Source organism: Neolamprologus brichardi, chromosome 19 (genome assembly GCF_056152115.1).
Source record: "Neolamprologus brichardi isolate AB-2024 chromosome 19, ASM5615211v1, whole genome shotgun sequence".
Taxonomy (NCBI): domain Eukaryota; kingdom Metazoa; phylum Chordata; class Actinopteri; order Cichliformes; family Cichlidae; genus Neolamprologus; species Neolamprologus brichardi.
The window spans coordinates 8,108,622-8,131,573 of NC_142122.1; the positions used below are offsets into that span (position 1 = coordinate 8,108,622).

At 41.4% G+C, this 22,952-nt stretch overlaps 1 protein-coding gene across 4 annotated transcripts in view; it reads left to right on the plus strand.

Moving 5' to 3' along the window:
• The first annotated feature begins 122 nt into the window (after nt 1–122).
• Nucleotides 123–22,952, plus strand: part of pacs2 (phosphofurin acidic cluster sorting protein 2) — a 69,135-nt gene continuing 46,305 nt past the window's right edge. For all 4 annotated transcript variants that reach the window (XM_087832983.1, XM_087832980.1, XM_087832982.1 and 1 more), the window contains exon 1: nt 123–456. In XM_087832983.1, coding sequence (XP_087689109.1) covers nt 338–456 — 119 coding nt within the window. In that variant the 5' untranslated portion in view covers nt 123–337. The remainder of the gene's footprint in view (nt 457–22,952) is intronic.

Consider the following 22,952-nt stretch of genomic DNA (forward strand, 5'->3'; position numbering starts at 1 on the left):
AAACAAAAACAAAATGCAATGAATGCTGTGAATAAGTGTGTGAGTGGGTAAAATGTTCCCCTCCCTCCAGCAACAGGGCGGCACGAATCGCCCTCCATACACTCAGAGCAGCGTGGTAGGCACAACAAGCTCAGCGGTGGCTCCGCTGCAGTCCCTCCCTGGCACAGAGGACCACACCGGAGAAATGAGCTCGTCCTCCGCCGTCTGCACTGCATTAACGTGAGTGCGTAACGGCTCTTTTTCACGGAAACACACGCGTATACAGAGGACCTGCACCGGTCTGCTGTTTCCAACCCCCCCAGCTTGGTGTCGGATAGTCCCACCGGCAGCTTGGACCATGGCGGAAAGAAGCGGCCGGCTGAGTTTCCCCGGGAGCGGGGCTCTCAACAGACCGGTTCCCATGAACCTGTTTGCAACGTGGGAGATAGACGGATCGTCCCCGAACTGCATCCCGAGGTAAAACGCGGCTGGCGCCGTATCTTGGTGTCCTTTTAAACTTTAAATGCGACGCTTGCACCGTGCCAGACGCGCAAGCTGTCAGTTGTCAGTTGGCTAACGTTACGCTTGCACCAGCTAGCTGTATCATCATGCCAAGTGGATGCCCATGCAGGCAGGCCCTGCACCGGGATCCTCCATCCATCTGCAGCACTGTTTGAATGTAAATATTGCAAAGGGAGGGTAAAATGTGCCTTGTTGGTAGGCTACAAAAACAAACACGTTCAGTGCAGGGTTACATCCCACCGTGAAGGTGTGTGTTCTGCAGAAGAATGAAAGGTAACCAGCCCCGTGCCAGATCACTGTGCCTCGCTTCATGCATCTTGGAGACCCAGTGGGTTCATTGGGTTCTTGTGAGCCCCCCCCCTTCATCCTCGAGGAGACTTAAATGCAGTGTGCATTCCAAGGTTGCCCCGATTTGGGTGCATTTCTATGATTTCTAGTGTTCCTCATCTCAGCACTGGTAACATTTCACCCATGATAGGAGAGCAGCTCACAGCAATTTTCACTCTCGATTGTCTTCTGCCAGAAAATATAGTTTAATACCTTCACAGACAATAATATCTCAAAGTCTCTGGAGGCTTTGGCATTGTTTTTAGTTTACTGCCTCATATCTCCCACAATGTAATTCATTCAGTAATTTCTGTAACTTCTCTTTAAATTTGTGTGTGCAGCTGCTGAAAAAGCATCAAGCAATTTTAATTTTCCTTTGTTGCGATATTTGTTTTTCAATACTCAAAACAAAAAAAGCTCTGTGTAGGTGTGTTTGGTTCCTTCAAACTTATGCCTTGCCCTCAGGTTGCAAACAGAACAGAGCAGTGTTTGTGTAGTTGTTCTCAGCTGGAGTGTCACTGTGGTTTTACTGGACTGCGCTCCTAAAACCCAACAATGTCTAATTATACGGTGATTTAAAAGGGAGAAAAAACCCCAGCAAATTTTCACTTTTCTGATGCTGGAGTTAATTACAGTAGCGTAAACGGTTCATTCATTATTCAAATGAACATGGGTATATAATTAAGGCTCCTCCTCTGAATATATTTGTCTGTTAGGCTTTTCCATATATAGTCATGGTAAAAAGAAAGTACAGGTTTAATGTCTAACATATCAGGACATAACAAAAATATTCTGGCCCTTAACAGGTCTTAATATTTGCTAAATACAACATCAGGTGAATAGAAACGCATGACCCATCATGCTTTTATTTATCAGCTTGACTCATGCACTTGAGTAACTGATCATCAGTAAACGTGAGCTCCTTTATAAAAGCTAAAGTTTTGGTGGTCTGGAGCATTCAGGTGTGGTTTAAAGGGTGAATTACATCACCATTGAACCAATCCTTCCTGTCCATCAATCTGGGTGGACAGACTGATGGACAGGAAGTTGTTTAAAAGGCCATTTCCAAACGATTTGAAGTCCATCATTCTACAATGAGAAAGATTATTCACAAGTGGAAAACAAGACGTTTGGATGGGCATCGCAGCAAATTCACCCCAACAAAAAAGAAACCTTAGTTACCATTTTAAATGTTAAAGTTATTAATGGTACAAATTTCCAGGAGAAAGCATTTCTAAAAAGAACAAACCACAAGACTTTGGCAGCAGTGTCCATGTCAGGGACCAAGCAGTAAAGCATAAAGGACACAGGTGTTTAATTCAAAAAAGGGGGTTTTATTGACCCAAAAAATATGAAAATATATTTAACAAAGCCAAAACTTAAATAGGCAGACCAATAAAAGAGGTCAACTCAATAGACTAAACTCAAGATAATAATTAACAAAACCTCAAACAAACATAAGATAAACTGACCTGCTGAAATGACACAGGGGGAACTTAAATACCGGTTTAGCTAAACCAAATGACACACACGGGGGAAAACAAAATGGCTGCCATATAAGCAACTAATACAAAACAATTAAACAAACATGAAACACCCCCCAGACAATGAAGCATGTGGTGCAATCCAATTAGGCTGTCAGTGGTACTTCAGGTCTACCAGCCCTTTGCCACACCTTTTGCCAGACAGGAGGCGAAGCCAACTCCCAGGTAACTCAAACAAAGAAAGATGTATTAATATAACATAAAACAGAACTTTGACCTTGCAAGGTTAATATGTGTGCACGCCATATAAACATTGGAAGGTGTGATGGAAAAATAAATACATTTAATAAAGAAACAATATTGAACAATAGACTAGACTATTTTAAAGTAGTGACTGTAAATTAAACTAAAGTGAATCAACGGGTGGTGAGGTGTGGAGCTTACCATGTGTGGCATGCCATCACAGTCCAAAAGACAAATTAGGCCAAAGTAGTTATGACTGGTTATAGTGAAAAGAGAAGGGAAACATCAGCAGAAGCACACCACACCAAGCACGGTGGTGGAGGGTTGATGATTTGGGCTTGTTTTGCTCCCAGAGGACTTTGGGACCTTACAGTCATTGAATCAACCATGAACTCAGATGTATATTAAAGTATACTGGAGTCAAATGTGAGTCCATCTGTCCAACAGCTAAAGCTTGGGTAAAACTTCATGCAACAGGACAACGATCCCAAGCACAGCTGCAAATCTGCAACAGAATGACTGAATTGTTTTGATGGGCCGTTACAAAAGCTGTTCATAAACAAATGCCCACAAACCTCAATGAACTGAAATGACATAAAAATAGTGGGCAGAAATCCCCCACAATGATTAGAGAGATTGATAAAGTCAGACAGGAAACTGATTACTTGAAGTTGCTGCTGCTAAAAGTGAGTCAACAAGCTACTGAATCATGGGGTGTACTTATTTTTTTTATTTTTTCAGATGCTGTTTCAATAGACACAGTGTAATATGTCACGTGTTGTCATTCATCTCAGCTTGTATTTACCTAATTTTAAGACCAGCTAAGGAGCAGTTGATTGTTCACTGTGGCGTTATGCATAAAACCTTATAATTGAAAGAGGGTTTACTTTCGTTTTGCTATAACTCTATGTTTGAAAGCCTAATGCAAATGTTCAGTTTGAGAATAATAATTCTGAGTGTCAGACCTTGAGCTCAAACGCTGGGTTATCGCACAAAATAGTCGGTCTGATTATGAAGTGGCATTGAATTAAGCCACAGCCTTGGTATAAAACCTTGGTCAGCAGTTCTACAAACTATCCTTTAAACCTGATCTCTTCCGATGTTTAATGTTGTAACTATCAGCACAAGCATGTAATGTGGTTAGATGTGTTTTTGAATTAAAAACAGATATGAGGCATTTCAGTACGAGTATAACTGTAAATAAATCTATGCTTACAGGCGTATAATCAAATAAAGTTGCATTTTTTCAACCATAAAATCAGAGCCAAAACCTCATTAGAGGAGGTCAGAAAATAAATCTTTTTTTTAATGGTCGTATATCAGATTAAAATACGGTAACTATTCAGCACTTGGATGCAACACAGACAAAATCCTGCTGTCAGACTTCGGTCAGCATCTGTCAGCCTGCAGAGAAGAGGGAAAACGCTGCAACTGATACAGAATATGGAGGAGTATGTTTGTGTGTTTATTTACTTTTTTTAAAACTCTCTCTCTACAGCCTCGATCTATCCTCTTAAGTTAATACCTTCAGTGGGCATTAAATTGCATGGCTTTTAGCTGAAATAAAACTAATTCATTTCCAGGAATAGCATAGTCGAGATGTTATTCAGCTGAGTGGACAAGTGGATAAAAAGGTTCCTGTAACTAAAAAGTCCCGGGTTCAATCTGCACTGACCCTGCACGTCTGTCAGCAACAAGAGCAGCGTGGGCTGTCGTATGAAGCGGCTTTACAGAGTGGATTTACTTCGCTTAATGTGTTCGTGGGCTCAGACACTGCAGCAACTCGCCTGCTAGTGTGAAGTGAATTCAAGACCTTTAAAGGCTGTAGCTCTCTATTGACTGCTGTCTGTCAGAGTTTAGACAGGAGGAACTCAGCTTGTTAACCAGGTGTCAAATCAACTGTCTTCCTCTGTCAGTCTCACACGGGAACTAAATAAACTGAACGCCTCACTGCCTGCACTACTATCTACTTCTTTTAGTATTAAGTTGTTTTTTCCTGAAACAATGGAGAGGCTCTTCTTTCAGTTTTTTTCTTTTCATGTAGTATAATTCATGGTTATGATAATTAAAATTTTAGCTTTGGATAAATAGTGTGAAAAATGAACTTGGTTATTTCTATTATTCCAACACATAGACTGTATATAAAAGATGGACTGGAAAATGCAGAAGACCTTTAAACCTGCGTTTCTTTCCCCTAATGGTCAGTAGGAGGTCTTTTTTTTTTCGCTTACAAAAAGAAGTCTGATTAAGAAAAGGCCAGTAAATACATTCGCATTAAATGTAATCATCTTCAGCCGTAGCTTCAGATCATGAAATGTGTTAATGCTCATTTTGTAAATTGTATGCTTTAGGGCATGGGCACCTTATGTTTGAATGAATGAATGAATGAAAGCCTTTATTTGTCACATACAGGTTGCCCTGCTGCGAAATGGAGACCCCCCCCCCCCCCCCCCCCCCCCCCCCCGACCTTACACACAAGACACAAACATTACATGGGGTTACAAGTCGGAGATAGGTAGCGTTACAGAAAAACACCGAAATGTCCACACAACAGGAAGGTACAAGAGGAAAAAAAGAGACCTCCCCTCATGCTGTGCTTCCATGGTAGGACAGCACGAGAACAGGAAACAAAAAAAACTCCTCTGCACAAAAAACTGTTTGACAAATCAGTCAGGGTCTAGAGTTCATCATTCACTGCTATGCAGATGATACCCAATTATATTTATCTATGAGGTTGAAAGACAAAAATAAATGAGTTCAGTTAAAGCTATAAAGCCTCTGATGACTGCCAATTTCCTACTATAGACACAACTAAAAATCTTTGCAACATTATGTCTAACCAGATACTTGCTGTAGATAGGCCTTGGCTTCCAGCAGCACTGTGAGGAACTTTCAGTCATTTCTAATCAGGATATATCCTTCACCATGCACATTAAACAACTATTTAAGATTGCTTGCTTTTATTTGATTCTAGCTAATGTATTAATTGCTTCTAGTATGGCTATTTAATTCATTATTATCAGGTTGTTCTAAAAATTCCCTTACAAGCTTTTAGTTGATCCAGAATGCTGCAGCTATAGTAAATTGTATCTTCTATTTTCCACTCCCAATCAGGTGGCTGCCCCTCCCCGAGCCCTCCCAGAGGTCTTTTCCTGTTTAGAAGGGAGTTTTTCCTTCCCACCTTCTCAAAGAGCTCTTATTAGAGAATCATCAAATTTACAGGGTTTTTTTTCTCTAATGCTGTAGGGTCTTTACCTTAGTATCTGCCGGTTTTTGACAAAAATTGAGATATATTTTTGTCGATAGCTAAAATGTTAAGAGCAACTCTGCAAACTAGTGGATGCTGGTAGCTGTGTACATCTTTTACATACAGTCTATGGTAAACGACTGAAATCTAATTGCTATCATATTTGCTTCCCTTCTCAAAAATGTGAGCTCTCAGTACAAACTGAATGCATGTTAAGTTTTATCAACTGCCATCTGTCATCCTAATTTTTGCAGTTGTACAAGCAAGCCTTCAGCTTATGCATTGTAATAAGAAAAACAGTGCAGTTCTTGTCAGCAGCGACCATTACAAGTTAGTGGATTCTCTATGTGAGACAGAGGTAGTATGAAGGGAAGAGTACTTAGCATGATAAGTGATTTTTTAAAATTTTAAACACATCTCCTTTTTAGTCCTCAGGAGCCAGAGTTTAATTTTTTATGGGGAAATCGGGTTTGGTGTGAAGAGAGTCAGTAACATGGTTCCACGGAGCTGTACTCATTATACTGTTCTGTTGCCAGAATGAGGCTTTAAATTAGTAAACTTGTATACAGTGCTAATCAGATCCTGGCATCCCTTTACCTCACATGGGTTCATTACATTTTTAAAAATCAGCCAAGCTACTGTTTGTAACATGGGACCAAGCAGCATTTTTAATTTGAACTAGCATATGTGCTCTTCTCCTGATTTTTATCATCTTGTTCTGTACCTTCCTCATCCTTCCACAAATACTGCTCGCAGTGGCTCGGAGGTCTCTGAAGCCCAAAGGCTATTAGCCTGGGAGGCTTATAGAAGTGCTGCCTCGGCACTGATCTCACGTTTCCTAGAGTCACTTCAGGACACGTGCCTCTCCACACTGAGATACTTCATAATCACCTACCTCAGGAGAGGGAGGGGGCCTTAAACACATAACGTAGAGGTTGGTGGGTTGTGAAAATCCAGATGTGAGCTCTAAAAGTGGCTGCAGTTTTTTATAAGGTAGCACTAAGTGTTTATGAGGCTCTGATCCGTGCTTACTAATAATGCTAAGAAAGGAAACAAAGAACATGATGGGTACAATGAAGGCTCCTCTTATATTCTCAGCATCCTTCTTAAGTGATCCCAACTCTGAATGTGAAATGTGGTGGTAAGTCCTGTCACCTCATCGTGAGAGGCATTTGAATGAGCACCAAATGCGCTGTTTCATCGCTCAGGGCATCTGAACGCTGTGCTATAATTGCACACTTGTTCCTAAAGATGCTTGTGTCTTCTAAGAGCCTCTTAAGACCCCTATCTTGTATGTAAAATCAATCAGCTGCTGATGCTACCTCTGCTCTTAAGAACCAAGGGCAAGGAGCTGTGTTTCATTTTGGTATTTTTGAAGTGGGCATCAGCTGCATTTCTGCACATCAGCCCACAGGCGTGTGGCTAAGTGCTACAAGAGACGGGGCCAATCTCAGAGACAGAGCAGGGATTGAACGGGCCCTCGAATGGCAGCTGGAGCCAGTAGGCAGTCATATTTGGGCCTGTTGGAGGCGAGACTGCTGAGATGTCGCTTTGAGCAGCAGCGAGACACTTGCTCTTTTGTCCCCTGGCTGCCTGGGATGGTCACACTGCGGGAATTTAGAGTAGGATGAATGAGGGGTAGTTAAAGCCTCTCATTGTTTTATGTTCCCTTTGTTGTTCTTGTTGTCCTGCACTCGGTGCCTGTTCTGTACCAATGTTTGTGAGTTTTAACAAGGCTAAGAAGCTACAACTATGCCAGAAGCCCTGTGAAGCTGTGCTTAGGAAGTTTTTTGAGCTAAATGATAACGTGCCTAGAATAACAATGCTTGCGTGCGGATCTCCAGCAAGTATAGTGTTTACCATCCTAGCTTTGCATGCAAGAGTGATAAAATCAATAGCAGAGGTTAGCAAATGGTTTTTATTCTGAGGGTAACAACTGGAATTTTTTTTTTATTATGACAACTTCAAAACATTTCAACAAAAAGTAGGTTTCATCATCTGGGAGAGCATTTGTTCCTTCTTTCCTGCAAGTGTTGCCATTTTTTATTGGTTAAGTCAGAGGGTTTAAGTTTCTTGTGGTGATATATAAAATGCCAGATGTTCAGAAAATGTATATACATTCATATATCCTCTTGGGACCATGAATGAACCAATTTCATGGGAAAGGTGTGAACAGTCATTGAGACATTTCATTAAAAGAAAAAATAGCAAAATCTCACCCTAGTGGTGGTTGTAGATTAGGTCTCAGTCACGCAGCCCCAGAGACCCATTGCTAGGGAAAGTATGGAGATCACTGGATGTCACTGGATACAAATTAGTCACATAAAGGGTTTTACACTACGAATCATCTCTGGGTTGCGATGGTCACTTGCAGATTGCTGCTGTCACCCATACTTTTCACAGGAGATGTCGACTTGCTTGCAAATATTTGCTAACTGAACCACAGAACCGCAGTTAAACAACACAATTGACAGACTTGACATAAGTTCACCTTCAAAATAAAAGTCTTACTGTACCTCACTGTAGAAATCAACATTTTAAACCTTACAACTTTTAAAATGTCTATTAGTGATGAAAGCAATCACCAGGTGCTGCTCAGCAGCGCAGCATCGCATACCTCTTTACCTAGCACCAGCAGGCAGCCTCCTGGCAAACTGTTTGTGGAATACACAATCTTCCTGTAGCTGCAGATGGGTACCAGGCAGGCCTGTGCAAACCATGAACTAACTTTCTTGGCAGTTGGTTGATTATGTTTATGCCAGGCACACAGGCACAGAAAAGGAGGCAGGAATTAGAAACTGTATTTATTGCAGTGTTATGGGAAGCTTGGGAGCAGGTTTGGGAAAGCTTGTGCTAGTAGCTGACTGGCTGGCCTAAAAAGAGGAGCTGTGTTTGAGGAGAAACTCGAGAAGCTGCCCTGAGGGAACAAAGAAGACAGAAGTGCAGCAATACTGATGTGCAGCAGATTCTACTGCTAAAGGATCTTAAAAGCAAAGATGTGGAGCGCCAGTGGACTGACACTGCCATACACAGAGCCCCAAATGCTCTGATGATTTCCACACTTTAAACAGACACCTTTGTAGAGTCATTCTCCTACCATGCTCTTTGAATGTTAACTTAGAAGGTCTTATGTAAGAGATCCCCCCTGAATCTTGCTGATGCGGAGCATCCTGTAGGACAGACAGGGCAGGACAGGAAAGGGCAGTTGTCTCCTCACTGCAACACACACACACACCCTCCAAACACACATTTGAGATGCTTTGTGACTCTGCAGGCCGATCAATTTTGCCTACAGCTGACTACACTCATGCCTCAGCGCCCAGCTCCATGCTTGACTGCCTGCTTTTTGTGCTCCTCTTTTATTTCCCCAGACAATATTAGATTTCTATGAACCTGCGTTGATAATATCTGTTTTGCTTTCCTGCAGAATGAGATTACGAGCATGAAAAAAATGCTGCATGGCAGCCTGTATAGGTTCTGTTTGCACAATATGGGATTGTTTACATTGAATCTAGATGGTGGAAGAACAAGCCTGTGGCAGACTTAAGTTAAATGTCAAGGCCTGCAAAAGAAAGATGATAAAATGCAGACATAAACATCAAATTACTGTAAATGGCCCAATGTAATCCAGGTTGGTAGGGTAGCTCAAAAATGAAAGACAGCTCAGGAGAAAAAAACTGCTATAATATGCTGCATGCACCCGCAGCACTGATGTCGCATTAACATATGCACCACAAATGAATTTCATGCTAACTGTGGAACAGAACATGTGCCCCCTGAGATATGGAAAATTACATTTCTTCTACAATTCTTCTTGCAAGAAAATGTGAGCCCCAATGAAACAAATGTAAACCAACCATCGCCGCCATCTATGTTCTTGAAATGTTCAGTCCAGGGACACAGCGTTGGTCTTTTAGTCTAAATAAGATGTCTAAAGACTAAACGGTGTCCAGATGAACCCAACAGATAATAAAAATGTCTTTATAAGACAATATCAGCAAAACTGGCTCAGGAAATGTTACGTCTACTACTGATTTCCGCACAGACTGATAAATGTATCTGAACGTGGCATTTTTATCATTTGAACGACTGATCTTTTGCTTATCCGACAGCACGTCCTGCTATATATAAAATTCTCTTTGAAGTTTTGTGTTTCCTCTAAATGTTTCTGGCATCACTTGACATTTAGTTTGGTTATTATATGTTAAAATGGGGCAATAGTAATAGGTAATAATTAAGCAATAGCTGGTATTTACAAAGAACGTATCTGACGTTTCCGTAACGAGATAAAAAGGGGCCAAAAGAAAGTACGAAAATGGTGAAACACTGTATTAATAACAGAATGGTCATTTGGGTATTTGAAGGTTATATTCAACTACAGATCAACTAAAAACTAAAAGTAGCAAAAGCTTTCTTTTCAGAGTAGGTGACGGTGAGGTGAGCGCCCTCATCATTCATTTCTGATATCCTGTGATGGTGTCTGCAACACCCACCGCAGTGATAACCTAGATAGGATGGAGGAGGAGCTTGTTGCTGGTGGGAAAATATCGCCCTGCAACATGTGGTTAATGTTGTGAAAGGAAGTGAGAAGCGATTAGAAGTAGTGTTTGTTAAAGTAGTGGACTGTGTGTTCAATATCCCCTTTGGGAACTAGTGTGTTGTGGTTGAAGTTGTGTGTGCTTGATCTTGAGTAACACGAGGCTTTTCTCCTGTAAGTGTGGACTAAATACATTTTTTTAACTTCTTGAACTTTTACAGTACTTTATATTTTCTTGCAAGGAGCCAGACTTTCTTGTCATTTTTAAGGTGGTCTTGAGCAATAGTTCTGCAGGTATTCTGAAGGTCTTTCAGAGTCTGGCTGCTTTTTCACCCATTTTCAGTCCGATCATTGTACCTGACCATTTTCAGAGGAATGTTTTTGTTTGCTGTTGAACCACTTAACACTGACCTATGAGTCAAGCTTAAAAAATGCATCTGACTCAACAGATGAACCGGTGTTGTTTTTACACATACGAGACAAAGTTAGCAGTTTTAAATATATCTTCTGGTGCTTTGTTACTGAATCTATGAAACATATCACAGAAAGTATTTTTGCACACAAAAAAAAGATTCTCAAAGAGTTAATAGAGGAAAACTTGAAATCTTTCTTCATTGTTTGTCCTAAAATTTTTAAGGAAACTGGACCAGTGGAGAACAAAAGAAGAAGTGACAGGCCTAAAAAAAAGTTGTTTACAACATATGAGCCAGTTTCTGAAGGGAAACGAGGTGAAAGGCTGAAGTATGCCAAATTACGCAAGAACTGGACTCAACATCAGTAATCTGCAAAATACAGTGGATGCTATCTCATAGTTTCGGGCTACATTTCAGCCAGTTGTGTCAAAATTCATGAAATTATAAATGCAGAAAGATACCATTAGATTTTGATCCACCGTGCAATACCATCGGAGAAGTGTCTGATTGGCAACAGCTTCATTTTTCAGCTTGATAATTATCACAAGAGTGATAGAGTCCGAACTTCAACATTACTGAGTCAGTGTGGGATCATCTTGACAGTGAATAGAACAAAAGACAGCGACTTCCAAAGAAGAGATTTTAAAGGGCTTGGGAAGCACCCATTTCCCATTTTCCCAACAAAATGTATAGAATTGGGGTGGCTCACAATACTAAAGCTCTTGTACTTTGGTTAAACTAACAGTTTCCTGTAGCTTCGTTTGCTTTTGCAGAGTTTCTCCTTGTCTTCATTAGGCTTTGCATAGTTTTTAAGACTATAAGACGCTTGTTCGCAGGCATTGAGTTGATTAATTCTGTTGAAAAGGTAACATTGTTGCACAGCGCTCATTACTTTCATACCCTGTTATGTAACTGTGATAATGCTCCATTCTGTTACAATAGTGCCCGCTTCGTTTTCCGCGCCCAAATCCACAAATCCCATTTAAATCTCAATTCTGCTAATAGATGAGTTCCATTTCTAGAGAACATCACTGTGTAAAACTGGATTTTCTGTGATTGCTGGAGGTGACCTTATTTCCAAATGTGGCTCAAATTATTGAAATAGCTCCGTGATTACACAGGCCATCCTGGGGCCTGTTTACTTTATCCCATGTTCCAGTATTATTTTTTTATGTGTAATGCAGGAATAAAAAAAAGAGGTTAACAGGCTGAAAATAGAGAGAGACGTGTCAAAACTTTGTGCTAGATGTAGATGAGATTTGAGATCGTCCCGCTCTGATTCAAGATGTCTTTGTAGCCCAGAGGAAAAATATTGATGAGTCTATTTCCTCTAATGAGGGTGATAAAGTTTGGTTAACGAGACAACAGATTTGCAGATTTAATCATTACTGTCACAAAAATGTACAGAAAATTAACAACAAGAATCGATGTCTCAGGCTTAAAGTAAATTTTCTGCCTCGCTAGTGATGTAACCTCAACTGGCTGTCTGAAGAAGTTTTATATTTACACTTTGGCTTTTTTGCGGCATTAGTATTCATCGAGCGCCTCGCTTTGATTTACTTCGGCGTCTTGATTTGTTCTCTCGTTTTCACGCGAGTGTTTTTTGTTTTGGGGGGTTTTTTTTAGCCTGCGGAAAAGTGAATTTCTGTGCTGAATGGACTTATTGTTTCTCACTGCGACCTTATTTCCAGTGTAGCTGTGTGGTTTTTGATTTGTGTGTCCAAACAGTGGCTTCCAGGGAAATCCTCGTAATACATTAATCACTGATTTCCTTAGCAGCAGTGTTTGTGTCGCGTTTCCTTTTGGCAGCAGGTAAATCTGACGTTGTTTGTTGATCATTAATGTCATATGTGCCTCGTGCCTTCCTGCCCTGCATTTTTGTGCGGTCTCTCATGAGCGCGCCCTTTCATTTTTGCGGTTTTGCAGGAGGACCTTGTAGGCTGTATTGTAAGCGTGGCTCCTGCAGCACCCGGCGTGAGAAGCAGTTGCTATTTCGGTTCTCCCTTCACAGAGGCTTAAATAACTTTTTTTTCCTGAATTTAGAGCATGCGGGAGAAATGTAGGTCAGGTTTCTCTGGAAAACTTGCAGCCGTGAGGACCGCTTAGAAGGTTTTACATATTGTAGTAATTAGGAAAGCTGCTATGCCACATCTGGCATCTCACTCCTGGGTGGTTGAGTCATATGACCTCGTTCGTGTTTCCACCGAGCTCCTCCCTGATGGCTGGACAGATGGACACGGTGAAAATCCTGAGGTTGGCACAAGCAGCTAAAACCTCTCATGTGTCCCTGGATAACTGTAGAAATGAACGTCCATTATCACTGCCAGTCAAAAGTCAAGCGTAGTTTGACAAGCCTGTGAACATAACCTTTTTGACCTCCTGGACGCTGAGCAAGCTTCGACAGCGCAGTCCTGTTAATCTGCTCCAGTACGGATGGTCAATGAAGTTGCGGGAATTTTAACAACGGAGATCAGTGATTCAAATTATTCATCAAGTCTGCTATGATATTTTTTTTAAAAAAAGCTTTGTTTAGTCCAGAAGGAGAGGATTTTTAGTCTCTGACCTGACTGTTAAATAGCGCTTCACCTCTTTAATCCGTTTTTGTTTGAGCAGACAGACGACATTAAAAGCTTCTCTTACAGCTCAGACAGGCTGAAATGGGTTACCGTGTGATGTGTGACCCCATAAAGGAAATATTGCACTCTGACAAAAGGCAGCTGAGCCTCCGTGAAGCTGAAGCAGGTCACAAATGTAGAGATGATTGTCCAAAAAATGGTGCGGAGGGTGACCTATAAAAATGAAACGGAGATGACTGTTTAGCTCACCGGGTACAGCAGATGACACATATGCCATAAGGTTCAAATCCACCCCGAGGCCATTTACCGCAGGTCTTACTCACAGCTTTCCGGTCTCGGAAAATCCGAAAATTGAAGAAAAAAGTGACTATATTGCAAAAAAGTTGTAAAACTTGCTAAATAATTGGCTGCAGGAATGAGAACTGCTGTCAAATAATATAAAATCAGATTTTAAGGTAATTTGTTTTTAATGATTTGCACATTTTGATGCATCCTAACCTTCTCCAGTGATCCACTGCACAGTTTGCACCACTAGTTGTTTATTTTGATGACTACTTATATCCAGAAAAAGTACTGGATCCCAATGGGCTTCAGTTTTCCTCTGTCATTTAAAATTTCTCTACATTTAGATGAAACACAAACTGTCATAAGCGTTACAGAAAACTACAGCTGCACTGAGCTTGAGATAATAGCACTTAGCAGAGGTTTGAAAATGAACTTGCTCATGCTTTTACCTTTTCTCATTCAAACTCCTTTAACAGGCTTTTTACTTCACATATTTTGGCTATTCTTCGTTTGTTAACAGTTAATTATTAGAATTCATTTTAAAATGTTAGTTTTAACTTTTAGAGCCCTACATGGTCGAGCCTCCCAGTATGTTTCTGACCCGCTGAAGCCTCGTTCTTCTTCCTGAGCTCTTGCGTCATTGGCTCAAAGGTTGCTGCTTTCCTGGCGAGGATCGGGCTTTTCGGGCAGCCTTTATGTTGTACAGACTCCACTGAGTCTGTTAAAAAGCAGCTGAAACATGTTTATACAGATAGTCTTTCGTTTAAGTTGTTATATGTTATACTTTTATTCCTTGTGTGTGATTTTTAAAGCACTTTTTTTTATATACTATCGGCCAACTCTGAAATATCTATTTTTAGTTTACTACAAAATACTCTGCAGCTTTTGATTCTTCTTCAAAAAATACAGGACCTTATAAGAGGGTGAGAAGAAGGGTGAAGCATGCTTTGAAAATGTTGGCTGGAACATTTGACCATCTGAATTCATGAGATCTGTTGTGCATCTGCTATTAGCTACTGCAGGGAGGAGCTAAATTTGTGCATTCTGTGCTTTGATAAGATGAATTCTTTTTGATGTTTGCTGGATGTTTTTCTGTAAATGAAGCAGTCTTTCGTTCTCATTTATATCCTGAAGTTATTTTATTTGGAGTATCCATTTTCAAATGGCGTTCTGAACATACTGCGTTACATTCAACATCCACTTTAGCCACAAAACGCACACTCACGTGCAGTTCATACACTCTCATGGGCCATTTGACTAAAACAGTCAGAGGTCCAGGTGGCCACAGTGTGACCCTTTCAGCCACTTCAGTCAAAAAACATTCATATAATTACACAGAGCGCCCTGCTCGTCCATTTTCAGTTCCCCTATAATGCAGAAACCTGTCAGAGCAACAATATGAGATCTGCACGAAACCCCCCTTCAGCTGAAGAACATGGTGAGTACAGCAAATGTACGTTCTCTGTTGTGACTGCACAGTTAATTTGCTCCATAATTACACAGGCGAAAGAGCTCCCAAACTCTCGACTGGTATGAAAATCATTATGTTGGACACTTCAGACTGGCTGCAGTGGAATCTGAAGTGTCTGCTGTTTGTTTAATGCATCTTTAGATTGGATTTTTAACCCCAGCATGGTGAAATGAAAGTTCTGGCAAGATTTGAGGCTTTTTAAAAATGATTGAGTGAATCATTCTCAGTCATATTTTGCAAAAACTGAAAATTTTCCTGCATTGCCATTCCTGTTTTTGCAAAGCCAAGTACTTAAAGAGATCTTTTTCCTGTTGTGCAAGACGTTAACTAGCCTGTATAGATTCCAGACCTCAAACACATCCAACACCTTTGGGAGGAATTGGACAAGTGGGAGCCAGGCATTGCTGCCAGACATCAGTGATGGATCTCACTAATGCTCCTGTGGCTGAATGTGAGCAGCCAAGTTGCTTTTTCTTGGTCCTTCTAGACTAGCAGAGACTCTGACAACAATCTTGTGCAATATATGTTGTCTCAGTGTACCAAAATCGAAATTTTCATATCAGAGATAAGCCCACAGGCCAGACTTACACAGCATATGCAAATGTTTAGCGGTAGTGTGGCAGCTGAAAGTTTCGTGTGGATTAAAATGACTTCACGAGATCATCTTGTTTTGAAAAGTCCTGGATATGGACACTGGCCTCAGACATGCTGTAAATACCATGATTTGACAGCCTAGAGATGATTAAAGTGGGTGTCCAGAATGCTGGCATCATAAGAGGAGTGTGTGCAGCACGTTGCTGCAAACAAAGCTCTCATTTGTATTCTGGTTTGGGTTTTTTTTTCCTGCTCCCAGAGGCCACAGATCATTTTATTCTGTAGTGCATCAGTTTCTCTGCACTTTGGCTGCAAAACATGAAACAGAGACTTTGCTTTGGGCTGCCTGCTTCATGTTTGTCTGCTGTTCTGTACCTCAAAGCCAACTCAGAACCTATATACTTTATCCTTTTATACATACACATTTTTTTTTCCCCAGACACTCTTCCTTACAAAGCAGACACATCTCCCTGGAGATAAATCGGTTTTCGTATCCGTCGTGCTTTTAATTGTTTCTAGGTCATTCAGACTCTGAGCTGATGTAAAACATAGAATTCAAATCTTCCTGTCCTGCATATTTAATGGAGCACATTTATTATAGATTTTTTTTTAACATTGTGAATATAGCTCTAATAGGTCAGTGTTTTCTCACTCGACCATCAAATTTCATGGCAGAGGATATCGTGAGGTAGATAGCAGATGTGAGAAAATTTGATTATTGGGCCGTTTCTGTCTGTCTGGCCCTTCATTAGGCAACACTCTGTTATAGTGTGCTATTTCTGTGTGATGCTTAGAGAAACTGCAATAAAAACAGGATCTCAGACTCTACATGTTCAACTCTGAATGTTAAAGTTAATGACAGTATAATTAGAAAAAGACTAAAGAAGTATGTATTGTGTTGAAGGATCGCCTCTTTTAAAAAAAACCCCAAAAAAACCCCAACAAGAAAAACATGGCAGCACAGCTTAGGTTTGTAAAGTTGCTTCTGAACCACATGACACCTGGAACAAAGTCCTCTTGGACAGACTAGACCAAAGTAATGTTTGGCCCTAACACACAACATCATGTTTTGAGAAAACCAATGCAGCACTAACACCTCATACCAGTTGTCAAACACAGTGGTGGAGGGTTGATGATTTGGGCTTGTTTTGCAGCCAGAGAATCTGGGAACCTCGCAGTCATTGAGTCGACGATGAACTCTTCTGTATACCAACGTGTTCTAGAGTGTAATGTGAGGCCATCTGTCCGACAGCTACAGCTTGGCCAAAACTGGGTCATGCAACAGGACAATGACCCCAAGCACAAATCTACAACAGAATGACTGAAAAATAAAAAAATTCAAGGTGTTTTGAGTCCAGACTTCAATCTGACTGAAATGCTGTGGAGACAGCTGTGCACAAATAGATGCCTGCAAACCTCAATGAACTGAAATAAGATTGTAAAGAAGAGTCGAGCAAATTCATTACGAAACATCGTCTGACTTTGGAGTTTCCGGGGATTTTCACTCTCCGTCAGACTTCTCGGGAGCCCGCTGCTTGCGTTGTCATAATGAAAGTCTGATGATATATAACAACAGAGCAGTCAACAGTGAGTATTACACAGCGGCTGTTTTTCAAGAGCCATATATTGAAATTTATATTAAAGCTATTTATAGCGCACTATATCTGATCCTCATTGTGTCCAAAAACTTCTTCTGGCCAGCTTGATGGTTAAAGGTGTGCTCTTGTTTCAGTGCACCTTTTCTCCCATGCTTTTATGGGAGCATGAACCTCTCCCCGCTGGTTTACTGTGATTTCATTCAACAGCTCTGGTGTCTGCAGGTACTAAAAGCCATAAACCACCATCAGCCTGACGTCCAGTGTACACAGACTGGGAGATAGGGAGGGAGACTGCTATTGATTACTTTGTGGGGCTTTTTTACTGCAGGGTGCAGGGAAGGTTAGCCTGCTCAATACTGTCTTCTAAGTTCACAAATTTACATTGCAACTATTGGCTGTTGCTGGTCAGTTGGGAAGCTAGTTAATATGCATCCAAAGCCTTTTTCGATAGAAAGTAATGCATTATTTATTCGAGGAGGCTGTTACTACAACTTTGAACTTCCATGTCAGTCTCATTTAGTGTTTCATAGCGTCATGCGTTTCAGGTTACACCGAGGAAGGATCCATTTTTGCTGTTCTGTTTTAGAAATGGTGTGTATGTCAGGGTGGCAGCGTCTGTCAATCCAGGATGAAAAAATCTCAAAAACCAGTGGAAGGATTTCTGTGAAGCTTTTTCAAGATATTCGTGTTCTCCAGAGGATGAACCCTAACATGTTCAATGATCACATCCCGGGGTTTCTCACTGATGTTTGATTTCAAATGATTTAAAACCTAAATCAAACCAAACGGTCATGCTTGTTTGAGGTGATTTCAGCTTAGACTTGTTAAATCCAAACAACCATAGTATGTCTCAATACTTGATTTATACAGTGCACAGCATAGGGCTCTGTCCAGTCGTTATCAGGGCCAGTGGGATCACAGCTTAATCTACATTAATAGAAAAATCTTTACTCATGAAATAGAAAACAAAACTGGCTTTCTGTCACAGTCTGGCTGGCAGACCGTGGGGAGATAGGGAAATAGGACCCAAACGCCGGACTCTTCAGTCCAACAGTGTTTATTTACAAGGTGGTGAAGTAAACAACAATAAATCCCCAGTTTCCCAGACTCCCGTGTAGTGTCTTCTTCCTAAAAGTCCCCGTGTAGTGCTCTCTGCCCCAGTGTCCCTGCACTCCCCGTGCTCACTGCTCCTTCTCGTCCCACACTCCTCCTGAGGGGAAAACAATAGAGGCAGCCGTTACACACTGTATCCATGCAGGCATACACTAACACTTGACTATGCTGGAAGACTGACGTAAAGTCAAACGCAATAATCCAGCGTCGGTGGAAGCTCCATCACTCTTCTAAATAGCTCCACCGACGAGCCCAGATGAGGAGCAGGTGTGCGGCAAGGACTTCGGGTGTGGCCAGGCCTCAAGTCAGGCCACGCCCCCAGGGCTGAAGGTGCCTGTAACTTGGCCATGGAAGAAAGGCAACACAGCCACCTGCCTACATACAGATGTGCACAGGCGCAGTGCAGACAACACACCAAATAACAATAACAATAACAATAACAATAATAATAATAATAATAATGATAATCCTAGTCCCCACTGCCCCAGAGCCGGGTCCGTGACACTTTCTAGTTAATAACATTTACCTGTTTTTGCAGTATATGACAGCAATTATAGAAAGAACAAGCAAGAAAATGATCTGCAAATGGGTAAAAACAGAGGATTTCAAGAATACATGTGAAAGTGACCCACTTAAGTAACATTGGTTTATAAGGACAAAGATTATGAGACATTATTCAAAAGGCTCAATTTGCATATTTTTTCTTTAAATATAACAAAATGCCTATGGATCACAAATGGATTACAAAACACTTGTAAACATACAAATAACGGATTTAGGAGTACACAAGTGTAGTGGTTAACACATTTGTACACACCACAGGTTTGAGGCTGGGAGGACACATTATTGGAGTTTCCCAGGTAGTTTACATCTAGTGCTGGTCTAAAGCCCAGCTGAGTGGAAGAGTCTTTTCCCAAATCCACATCATTGGAAAGTAAGGGACAGCCAAAAGTGCCTTTATCATGTTTTTCAGAGTATGACCCCCAGACATCTTTAGTGATCGCCTGACTTATTCAGTAGTGCCACTATCAGGTTACGGGGTGAACTGCTGTGAAAGATAAATAACAATAAAATTATTGATCCTATTGTTACATTTAAAAATAAATTCTATTATTATTTTGGATTATGACCAAACAACCAACAAATTGTGTGCTTAGTAGAATTAACAGATGCTGTTAGTACGTGCTAAATGTCAGCACGTATGATTGTCATTGTGGGCACGCTAACATGCGGACGTTCGGAAGTGTCACAGTGCAGCCTCACACTGATGCCAGTATTGCTTTGGACAGTGCAAGAATTGTGCATGATTGCAGGCATAACTGTGTCATTGACGCAGTCATTCCCATTTAATTGTCTCAATATACGCATAAAATGTAATAAAAGCACATCTTTGTTTCTTTTGTCCCCCATCACACCTCCTTAAATGTCGACTTTCAGCCTTCACGAGTGATTGAGTTTGCTCTTTGATCGATGGCCGTCTCTCCCTTTGTCTCTGCTCCTTCTTTCAGCTTGAACTGGGACAACGTCAGTGAAGCAATCAAGCGTGAGTGTTGGCAAACCTCGAATTTGTTATCTCGAGATAATGAGGCACAGGCTTTACTTCACTGAAGGAATATGTTTGATATCTACAGCCCCTTTGAAGAACGCACAAACCTGCCTCAGTCTCTGCAGCCTTTGCAAAATATGATTACAGCTCTTTTTTTTTTTTAACCTCAAAAGAGACGTTTCAGGAAATGAAATGAACCCATTCATTCCCTCCTGCTTCTGTGATGATAGCCTTGCTTCTGCACTGTCTAACATGTACCACCACAGTGACGGTGAAGACTCCTCTGTTGTGCGCGAGGCTAATTAAGAGGCCGTGTTACAGTGAAGCGTTGAGCAGATGCCAGAATATGAGACAATAAGAAAGAGGTGTCTCGCGTGAAGGCCGGCGGTGCTTTGTCTCGGAGCACACACAGTGAAGCGCCGACGCGGCCTCGTGGCCTAATGGATCTCTCTATTAATAAAAGATAAGCAGTCAATTATTGAGCTGTCAAAATGACTTTTGGGACGACACGAGCTGGAGGGCTAAGGGGAGGCAAGGAGCCAGAGTTTTAAGTAGAAAGGGAGTGTCTATCCTCAGAGGCTGTCACCTTTAGCACTCTGTCGCCTTCTTTCTCCTTCCTCTTTTACATTTTTCCTCCTTTTTCTGCATTAACTGGTCCCCAAATGAAATCCGCCTTCTTCCTCTTCTCTTCATATTTCATGTATAAAATGAATGAAACTGCATTTAAACTGCTTGCGACTGCTGCTGCTGCTTTGGTTCGTTTTTAAAGTAGTTTTGCTTTCATTTCAGTCTAATTCGGTTTAGCTGTGAGTGCTGTGACTTAACTGTTGTTTTTCTCTTTCAGTTCCATTTTTCACATGAATTTTACGGTTTACACGGCAGGGAGTTACGCTTTTGAAGCTTACGCAATTACTTTTTGTGCTCATTATTACCCTGCTGTGCAATTAAAAATTTAAATTCTCTCTCACACAATCACTAACACAACTCCAGTTTATTTAGTCCAAACCAGATGCAGAAATACGACTTTAATTATGTTTTCGTGCTTTCGTTTTTCTTTCTACTTTATCTTTCATGTGCACCCATTCACTCCTACTGGCTTCCCTTTATGCCGTGTCCTCCCTTTGAGCCAATTAAGAAATACCAAGCTACAATCCTAGCATACAATTTTCCCCCCACTGCCATGTAAAGATAAAAATCTCAAGTGCTCTTTCTCGCTATTTTTTCCTCGACTTAATAAGTAATGGCATTCCTGTGTTTGGCAGTGTTGAGGAGAGCCTCAGCCAGCATTTCCTCTTCACCACCTTTCATGATAAAAGCATGTTGTTGTGCAGACAGAAGTGGAGGTGTGAAGAAGCCACAGCGGAGCCGAATGTATCTCCTGCCGCTGCGCTGGCCTTCAAAGCTTAATGATCTACTGACACAGATTCACTGAGCAAATACGAGTGTGATTTATATGAAGGGAGGCCGCGGAGGTTCAGGATGGAGTTTAGACTTTGCCTCAGTCGTCTCGTCTGTTTATTATTCATGAGCGACTTCAAAGAAGGGATGAATGTGTATGAGTGTATGAGTACATGCGTGTGTGCTTTTGTTGTGGACTGTGTGGGTTCAGGTTGTATGAGGAATGATCTGATCACAGTTTCCATTTGTGTCCTGCACATCTGTCACTACTGAATACTTAAAAACATGGCTGATCTTAGACCGGCTCTGCTAGTTTTATGTTTAACAGATAGAGATGAGGTTGATGTTCATCTTCTGAACTAACTCATCGCCAACATGTTTAACTTGGCGTGTTTGTGTGCGTGCGTGTGCACTTCAGCGCTCATTCATTCACAGACTTGTACTCTTGTTGTCAAAGCTGTCTTCTCTTGTCAGAAGGGTTGAAGTCAAATCTATTTTAGGCTCTGTTTGTCCTGAGCTTCATGACCAACACACACACTTACACACAGACGCGGACACACACACACCTGCTAGGCTTTGCTCTGTCACTTCGCTGCATCTTCTCCTTAGCCAGCCAGTAAACCCCGCAGCTGAATATTGCATGAGCAGCTGAGCGCTCGAGGGTCTCCGGCACACGCCTGAATAATGGCAAAGAACCGCAGCAGATTGATTATAGCGTGCGTGGTGTGACTGCTTGGTCTGCCTACCATAGCAAAACTCTGGACCTTTATTGTGTATAGAAACTTACAACTTCCATATATGTGTCTGTGACACTCTGTAATGAGGGTGTTAGTATCTCCTGATGTTGCTGCACTCGTTTTTATCTTTATACACTATATGAATTTATTGTGGGACTTCACTGGATTAGGCCTCAGTCACACAGGCCAAGAGCTCTGTCATGTGGTAACCATTGGTCCAGACTGGTGTTGAAATAGTAGTCAAACACTGAAATTTGGACACAAACTGGAAACCAGTAACGTTTGCCATCAGTTTAAAAGCTGGCCTTTTGAAATGTGTTGGTGTAAACTTTACTTCAAAGGCATTTGAAGTTGCTCATGAATAATAAACAGACGACTGAGGCGAAGTCTAAACTCCGTTCTGGGTTGCATCACACTTTTTCAAGTTTTACTACAGCTAAATGGAGCAAAAAGGCAAGTGTTTGCAAACAGCTGAGCGTCTTAGATGCGAACCATAAGCAAAGTCAGCAATTACTGAAAAGCGAAGCAATGGGATTGTTTCGCTTTTCAGTGATTGCTGACTTTGCACCTGATTTAACCCGGCAACAGTCAGAAACTTGCAACAATCTCACCTTACAGTTGAGGAATGCTCATCTTTCCCTAGCAACTAAAGGTTGCCAGGGCATTGCCAACCTGTTTTTGAGTAACTGAGGCCTAAGCTTTACACAGCTTCTGTATTATGTGTCTTGTCAATTTCTGGAAGCCAGTCGATGGGCAGCTAGCAGTATTTGGGCGATCGTGGCTCAAGAGTTGGGAGTTCGCCTTGTAATCAGAAGGTTGCCGGTTCGAGCCCCGGCTTGGACAGTCTCGGTCGTTGTGTCCTTGGGCAAGATACTTCACCCG